Consider the following 8099-nt stretch of genomic DNA (forward strand, 5'->3'; position numbering starts at 1 on the left):
TGCACACTCACCCCCCCTGCACACACCCCCTTGCACACTCGCCCCCCCGCCCCAGGGGCACGGGCTGCCGGCGCATGCGCAGAGCGGGGTGGGCGGGACCCATCGATGTCTCTGGGCTCCACCCCTCGGCCTGTCCCGTGCCGCGGGCGATTGAGCGGCCTGTCCGAGCGGCAGGACCGAGAGGTGGGGGGAGCGTGGGGCAGGGACGGGGCCGTGGGGCGGGGGGAGGGGGGGGACAGGGCCGTGGGGTGTGCGTGGGGCCCGGGGACGGGGCCGTGGGGTGCGTGGGGCCCAGGGACGGGACCGTGGGGTGCGTTCGGGGTTCAGGGACAGGGGTGCACGTGGGGTACAGAGTCTGTGGGGTTTGGGGGACGCAGGGACAGGGCCGTGGGGCGGGTAAGGGGCTGTGGGGCAGGGGCAGGGCTGTGGGGTGTGTGTGGGGCAGGGACGGGGGCTGCGGGGTGTGCGGGGCAGGGACAGGGCGTTTGGGGTTAGGCCCGTGGGGTGCATCGGGGGCCATGGGTGCCCGGGGGGGGCCCGGGTGGATCTGTGGGCAGCCCCAAGCGAGGGGTGCCCGTGGGGCCAGCCCCCCCGTGCCGGTGGGGACCCTGTCCTCCCCCTGCCCCCCCTCCAGCAGCCCGGCGCCCCCAGCCCCCACCATGGGGCTGCTGTCGGACCCCCACTGCCGGCGGGCGCTCTCCCGCCTCGTCCTGCGCCTCAACACCCCGCTCTGGTGAGTGCCGGGGGGCCCGCCTGGGGCTGGGGCTCCTCCTGGCACCGCGGCCAGGGGGCTGCCGGGGCGTGACCCCCCCGAGACCCCCCTGAGACCCCCTCTCCTCTCCCGCAGCGCCCTGAGCTACGTGGCGGGGCTGGGCTGGTTCCTGGCCTTGGCCTTCCAGCCCCTCGCCCCCCGCACCTACATGTCGGAGAACGCCATGGGCTCCACCATGGTGGAGGAGCAGTTCCTCTTCGGCGAGAGGGCCCTCTCCTACGGCCGGGAGTTTGCTGGGCACAAGAAGAAAGCGGGGTGAGAGCGGGGTGCCGCTCGCGTGGGGGTGCGGCGCGGGCGGAGAGGGTTTCGGGGTCTCCATCCCCCCTCTCCCGCTCCCCAGGGGCATGCCGGTGGCCTGGCTGGAGAAGACCATGTGGGCCCTGGGGCTGGAGGTGCACCGGCAGCCCTTCTCCCGCACGCTGCCCTTCCCCGACGAGACCCGCGAGCGATACGTGCGTACCGGACCCCCTGCCCCCAGACCGCCGGCCCCCCATCCTGGGGCGGGGGCCCCGGCTGAGGTCGCCCCCCCCGAGCCCTGCCCTTCCCTCGGCAGATGGTGAAGGGCACGAACGTGTACGGGATCCTGCGGGCGCCGCGCGCTGCCAGCACCGAGTCGCTGGTGCTGAGCGTGCCCTGCAGCGAGGGGCCCCACAACCACCAGGCCGTGGGGCTGATGCTGGCCCTCGCCTCCTACTTCCGAGGTGAGTCCCGGGGCTGGGGGGGCTTGGCACCCCCTCCCTCAGCCCGGTGCTGTCTGGGGGGCTCCGGGGTCACGGGGCGATGCCGGGGGATTATCTGGGGTGCTGAGTGTCCTGGTAGGTCCCTGCCCAGCAGGGATGCCAGGGGTGGGAGCGTCGGGTACCCACCTGCTCCAGCCCTGGGGGCCCCGGCTTTTCTGGGGGGCAGCACGGGGAGCGGGTCCCGCCGGGGCTCTGCCAGGCCCTGCAGGGGCTGTGCCGGGCTTTGCCAGGGCAGGGACTGGGCTCCATTGGGGCTGTGCCGGGCACTGGGGCTGTGCCAGGCTGTGCCAGGCTCTGCTGGGGCAAGGACCAGGCTCCACCAGGGCTGTGCTGGGCTTTGCCAGGGCAGGGACTGGGCTCCATTGGGGCTGTTCCAGGCTGTGCCAAGGCTGTGCCAGGCTCTGCTGGGGCAAGGACCGGGCTCCACCAGGGCTGTGCCAGGCTGTGCCGGGGCAAGGACCGGTCCGCCGCAGCCGCCCTGTTGCTTTCAGGCCAGATCTACTGGGCGAAGGACATCATCTTCCTGGTGAACGAGCATGACCTGCTGGGCATGGAGGCCTGGCTGGAGGCCTACCACGACGTCAACGTCACCGGTGAGGCGGGGGCTCGGGGGGGCCGCTGCCGTTCCCGGCCGTGTCGAGGGGCCAGCGGCAGCGGTGACGCGGCACCGTGCCTGCAGAGGTGCGGTCCTCGGGGACGCTGGGCCGGGCGGGGGCCATCCAGGCGGCCGTCTCGCTGGAGCTGAGCAGCGACGTGGTCACCAGCTTCGACGTGGCGGTGGAGGGGCTGAACGGGCAGCTGCCCAACCTCGACCTCCTCAACCTTTTCCACGCCTTCTGCCAGAAGAACGGCCTGCTCTGCACCATCCAGGGCAAGGTGAGCCCGGCCGCGCAGAACCCGCAGCGACCTCCTGGGACACGCGGCCCCGGCCTGGCCTCAGGGAAGCTTCTGTCCCACAGGACCAGGGTTTCACAGGTGGCCAAGAAGGCCAACGGCATCCTGGCCTGTATTAGGAATAGTGTGGCCAGCAGGAGCAGGGAGGTGATCGTGCCCCTGTACTCGGCACTGGTGAGGCCGCACCTCGAATCCTGTGTTCAGTTCTGGGCCCCTCACCACAAGAAGGACATGGAGGTGCTGGAGCGTGTCCAGAGGAGGGCAACAAAGCTGGTGAAGGGCCTGGAGCACAAGTCTGATGGGGAGCGGCTGAGGGAACTGGGGGTGTTCAGCCTGGAGAAGAGGAGGCTGAGGGGAGACCTCATCGCGCTCTACAACTACCTGAAAGGAGGTTGTAGCGAGGTGGGGGTTGGTCTCTTCTCCCAAGTAACAGCGATGGGACGAGAGGAAACGGCCTCAAGTTGCGCCAGGGGAGGTTTAGATTGGACATTAGGAGAAATTTCTTTACTGAAAGAGTGGTCAGGCCTTGGAACAGGCTGCCGAGGGCAGTGGTGGAGTCACCATCCCTGGAGGTATTCAAAAGACGTGTAGACGTGGTGCTTAGGGACGTGGTTTAGCGGGACTTGGCAGTGCTGGGTGAACGGCTGGAGTCGATGATCCTAAGGGTCTTTTCTAACCTGATTCGATCATCCTGTGGTTCCACGACGTGGGCTTTCCCTGCAGCTGCAGCGCTCGGACTGGGACTCGCTGCCCGCCTACGCCCACAGCCTGCAGACCCTGCTGCTGATGGTGCTGGCCCAGGCGTCGGGGCGGCCCCGCGGCGACCACGGCCTCTTCCTCCGCTACCGCATCGAGGCCATCACCCTCCGCGGCATCAACAGCTTCCGACAGTACAAGTATGACATGACTACCGTGGGCAAGTGAGTGCGGGGCCGCGGGGGGGTCCTGGGGGGGTCCTGGGGCGCAGCCTCCCCCCCTTGCCTTGCCCGCTGCCTGCAGGACGCTGGAGGGGATGTTTCGGAAGCTCAACAACCTGCTGGAGCGGCTGCACCAGTCCTACTTCTTTTACCTGCTGCCCTCCCTGTCCCGCTTCGTTTCCATCGGCGTCTACATGCCAGCCTTCGGCTTCCTCATCCTCGTCCTGGTCCTCAAGATATCCTTTTGGGCAGGGGTGGGCCGGGGAGTGGGCGAGGGGTGGCCAAACCTGCTCCGCTCCTTTCCCTGACGGCCCCCACGCCCTGGACCTCTGGATGAAGCTGAGCAAGTGCGAGGCGGGCAGCGCCGAGCGGCTCTGGGACGGCGACCACGCGGCCGGGGAGGTCAGGGCCCTTCCCCTCCCCTGCCCCTCCCTGCGGACCCGCTGGTCCCGCTGTCCTCACCCCCGGCTTCCCGCAGGAGCCCCGTCCCGGCCTGCTGGCGCTGGTGCCGCCGGTGCTCATCTGCCACGCTGCCGGCCTCGCCCTCTACTTCTTGCCGGTGCTGGGGCAGCGTGTGGCCACCCAGCACTTCCCCGTCTCCGAGTCGGAGGCCGTGGTGCTCACCGTCATCGCCATCTACGTGGCCGGCATGGCCCTGCCCCACAACACCCACAGGTGCCAGGGGGCTCGGGGGTCCGGGGGGTGCCATCCCCTGCGGCCGTGGGGCTGAGCGTCCCCCCTGGTCCCCGCAGGGTGCTGGCGGGCGGTGGCAGCGACCGGGGCTGGATGACGCTGAAGCTGCTGGCGCTGCTCTACCTGGCCCTGCAGCTGGGCTGCCTCGCCCTCCTCAACTTCTCCCTCGGCTTCCTCCTGGCTGCCACCATGGTGCCCGCCGCCGCCGCCGTCCAGCCCACCGGCCCCAAGTGAGTGGGGCTGCGGGGTGCTGGGACCCCCTCTCTGGTGGGGGGACACCGGGGGGCTCTCTTCAGGGTGGGGAGACGCCAGGGGATCTCCCTGGGACGGGGGGACACTGGGGGGACACCGGGGGGGCTCTTCCCAGGGGGATGCTGGGGGACACACTGGGGGCTCTCCCTGGGGTGGGGGGATGCTGGGAGGATGCTGGGGGCTCTCCCTGGGTTGGGGGGATGCAGGGGACTCTCCGTGGGGTGATGCCAGGGGGATGGTGGGGCAGGGGGGCTCTCCCCAGGGTGGGGGGACACTGGGGGCGTGCTCCCTGGGGCATGGGGATGGTGGGGGGATGCTGGGGGCTCTTCCTGGGTTGATGCCGGGGAGACACTGGGGGGGCTCTCCCTGGGGTGGGGGGTCGCTGGGGGCTCTTCTCAGGGCGAGGGATGCTGGAGGGACGCTGGGGGCTCTTCCCAGGGCAGGGGGATGCCGGGGGGACACCGCGGGCTCTCCCTGGGGTGGCGGGGATGCAGGGGGCTCTCCCCGGGGCGATGCCAGGGGGGTGCCGGGGTGGCTCTCCCCGTTCCCGCGGCGGCTGACCGTGCCCCTCGCCCGCAGGGTGCTGCTGTCGGCGCTGCTGGTGCTGGCGACGCCGGCCGTGACGCTGCTGCTGGGCATCTTCCTGCAGCGGGAGCTGGTGGAGGCGCCGGTGGCGGCGGCGGAGGGCTGGCAGCTCTTCCTGGCGGCCGTGGCCGAGGGGCTGCTCCAGCACCACCTGTACGGCTCCCTGCTCTTCCCCTTCCTCGCCCTCTGCGCCTACCCCTGCTGGCTGCTGCTCTGGAACGTGCTCTTCTGGAAGTGAGGGGCCCCCGCGGGCCCCCCGGCACGCACGGACCCGCGGACGGACCCGGCAACGGGCAGCGCGGCCGGGCGGCTGGCAGGGGCGCCGGCCCCATCCCCGCGGGACAGGGACACCAGCCCCAGCCGAGCCGCCCCGGGCGGCAGCGGGTCCTGCCCCGGGCGGGGGCTGCCGGTGCCTCGGGGGGGGGGGATGGGGATGGGGACCCCCCGTTTGGGGCTGCGGCCCCCGGTGTGCACGGGGGGGCCCGGTCCGTACCGGGGGGTCCCGGCACGGTGTGTGCGGGGGGGTCGGGGCGCATCGCTGCAATAAAGGCGGAACCGCGGGACGGGAGCGGAGCCGGTTTTGTGCTGGGGGGACGGGGAACGGGGGGGGAATCTGTGACGTCGCTTCCGTTGGCGGGTGACGTCAGGGAGCGGGCGTCACGTCCGGGGCGGGCCGGCGGCGTCCCCTCGACCTCGGCGCGGCGGCCGCCGGGAGGAGCGGAGCGATGGCGGCGGTGGCGGTGCGGAGCCTCCCGCTGCGGCCCTACGGCCGCCTCCTGCTGCCGCGGGCCCGGACCGCGCCCGCCCCGGTGAGACCCGCACCCGGCTCCAGCCCCCGCCCCGGCCGGGCCCCGCGCCCCGCCGCGCCGTGAAGGTCACCGGGCGGGGGCGGCCCCGGGAGGGGCGGGAACGGCGGCGGGGGGCGGCCCCGGAACCGAGCGGCACCGCGGGGAGCGGTGCTGGGCTGGGCCCTGCAGCGCCCGCTGTGCCCGGCCTGGCGACCCCGGTTCCCCCCGGGCCCTTCCCGGTTCCCCCCACTTCTGCCCGGTCTGCCCGCCCCGGTGCCCCCGGTTTTCCCACCCGTGCCCGGTGTCCCCGGTTCTCCCGTCCCATCCCTGCGCGGTGCCCCCGATTGCCCCCCATCCTGCCCGCCCCGGTGCCCCCGGTTCCCCCCCCCATCCTGCCCGGCCCGGTGCCCCCTGTCCCCTCCGGCCCTGCCCGGTGTCCCCCGTCCCCCCCCTACCCCCCCGCGTCCGCCCTGCGCACGGCTCCCGGCCCCCCCGGTGTCGGTGCGTCCCGTCCCGGGCCCTGACGGCGCTGCCCCCCCCCAGGCCGCCATGTCGTCCTTCGCCGGCCTCTCCCGCCGGGGCCGGGCGGCCCTGTCGGCGCTGGGGCTGCTGGCGGCGGGCGGGGGGGGCCTGGCTCTGGCCCTGCGCTCGGCCCTCAGCGCCGGCGAGCTGGAGATGCACCCGCCCAGCTTCCCCTGGAGCCACGGCGGCGCGCTGGCCGCCCTCGACCACGGCAGGTACCGGGCCGGGGGGCCGGGGAGGCGGGGGGGCTCGGCGGGGGGCTGGGGCCATCACCTCCTTCTCCTCTTCCTCCTCTTCCTCCAGCCTGCGGCGCGGCTTCCAGGTGTACAAGCAGGTCTGCTCCGCCTGCCACAGCATGGAGTACCTGGCCTTCCGCAACCTCATCGGCGTCACCCACACCGAGGCGGAGGCCAAGGCGCTGGCCGAGGAGGTGAGTCCCCCCCCAGGAGGGTCCCGCCGCTGCCGTGCCCGGTGCCGCGGCGCCCCGGCTCAGGGCTCTGCCCCCTGCGCAGGTGGAGGTGGTGGACGGCCCGGATGAGAACGGGGAGATGTTCACGCGCCCCGGCAAGATCTCCGACTACTTCCCCAAGCCCTACCCCAACTCCGAGGCGGCGCGAGCTGCCAACAACGGGGCGCTGCCCCCCGACCTCAGCTACATCGTCAACGCCCGGTAAGGGGCCGCTGCCACGCGCGGCGGGGGGTGGGTTCGGCGGGTCCCGGACCCACGCAGAGCTCGGGGTTCCTGGCAGACCTCCCCACCGAGGGGAGGAGGACCCCAGCCCTGCTGCTCCGGGGGTCTCTGCTGCCCGGGACTGATTCCCCCCCCGCCGCCCATCGCAGGCACGGGGGCGAGGACTATGTGTTCTCCCTCCTCACCGGCTACTGCGACCCCCCAGCCGGCGTGACGGTGCGGGAGGGGCTGCACTACAACCCCTACTTCCCGGGCCAGGCCATCGGCATGGCCCCCCCCATCTACAACGAGATCCTGGAATTCGACGATGGTAAGAGGGGCCCCGGGGCCGGCCCCGCGCGGCGCGGCGCCGTCCCACGGGGGTGCCGGTTCCCAGGGTGCTCAGCCTTTCCCGCCCTCCCCAGGCACCCCGGCCACCATGTCGCAGATCGCCAAGGATGTCTGCACGTTCCTGCGGTGGGCGGCGGAGCCGGAGCACGACCACCGCAAACGGATGGGCTTGAAGGTGGGTGCCTGCGCCGGGGGGGGCAGCAGTGCCCCTGCCCTGGTGCCTAACCCCCCCCGTGCCGCGCTCGGCCCCGCGCCGGGGCGGTGGCTCCGTGGGGCAGAGCTCGACTCCTTCCTTCCCCCAGATGCTGATGGTCTCGGGGCTCCTCATCTCCCTCCTCTATTACATAAAGCGCCACAAATGGTCTGTGCTGAAGAGCAGGAAAATGGTCTACCGGCCCCCCAAATAGGGGGGAAAGCGGGGTGCCCCCCACCCCAGCTGCACCGCCTGGGCCACGCACAACCCCTGGGCTGCGGGGGGGGCACAGCCGGCAGCGCGTGCCCCTACCCCGGCTCCTTATTTAACATTGCCCTCGGCCCCCGCAGGCGCCGCCGCTCGCCCTCCCCTGGGGAGCCGGCACCTGCGCTCGGAGGGGCTGGGGGCACGGAAATAAAATCTCGGTTGTTCAAGGGGAAAGGGTGGTGTGGTGTCTGCCTGCACCGCGGCCCTCCCTGCGCCGGCTGCGGCCCCTCGGGCTCGGGTCATAGGCTCACTGGAGGGCCCGTCCCCATCAGCGCTGTCTCGGGGGGCGAGTTACAGCGCCGCCGCCACCCTAGCGCTGGCAGCAAGGCTCTGGCACCAAGGCTTTATTGGGCTGTGCCGGGCCGTGCCGCTCCCTGCTGCGAGGGCTCCGCCGCCGGCAGAGGCTCCATGGACCCCCCCAACCTGCCCCCCGCATCCCGGCACCGCCTGGGGCC

General features: G+C 72.6%; 2 protein-coding genes across 3 annotated transcripts; both read left to right on the forward strand.

Annotated features, from left to right (window-relative positions):
* Positions 1 to 152: 152 nt before the first annotated feature.
* On the forward strand, positions 153 to 5368 carry GPAA1 (glycosylphosphatidylinositol anchor attachment 1). 2 transcript variants are annotated; one of them, XM_075140982.1, is made up of 12 exons: positions 153 to 183; positions 848 to 1027; positions 1113 to 1224; positions 1326 to 1473; positions 2004 to 2105; positions 2192 to 2388; positions 3130 to 3326; positions 3406 to 3559; positions 3642 to 3725; positions 3802 to 3998; positions 4076 to 4246; positions 4848 to 5367. In XM_075140982.1, the coding sequence occupies exons 2-12, from the start codon at positions 921 to 923 to the stop codon at positions 5089 to 5091; spliced, it is 1713 nt and encodes a 570-aa protein (XP_074997083.1). In that variant the 5' UTR covers positions 153 to 183; positions 848 to 920; the 3' UTR covers positions 5092 to 5367. The 2 variants fall into 2 exon arrangements, with proteins under 2 accessions (XP_074997083.1, XP_074997082.1); XM_075140981.1 differs by lacking the exon at positions 153 to 183 and adding an exon at positions 486 to 733 and having other exon boundaries at positions 4848 to 5368.
* Positions 5369 to 5510: 142 nt separating this feature from the next.
* CYC1 (cytochrome c1) lies at positions 5511 to 7818 on the forward strand. Its single transcript, XM_075141000.1, has 7 exons — positions 5511 to 5662; positions 6185 to 6378; positions 6467 to 6593; positions 6676 to 6833; positions 7004 to 7164; positions 7259 to 7359; positions 7487 to 7818. Exons 1-7 carry the CDS (start codon positions 5579 to 5581, stop codon positions 7589 to 7591), a joined length of 930 nt encoding a protein of 309 aa, XP_074997101.1. The 5' UTR covers positions 5511 to 5578; the 3' UTR covers positions 7592 to 7818.
* Positions 7819 to 8099: the final 281 nt, after the last annotated feature.

This window comes from Calonectris borealis, chromosome 2 (assembly GCF_964195595.1).
Source record: "Calonectris borealis chromosome 2, bCalBor7.hap1.2, whole genome shotgun sequence".
Classification (NCBI taxonomy): domain Eukaryota; kingdom Metazoa; phylum Chordata; class Aves; order Procellariiformes; family Procellariidae; genus Calonectris; species Calonectris borealis.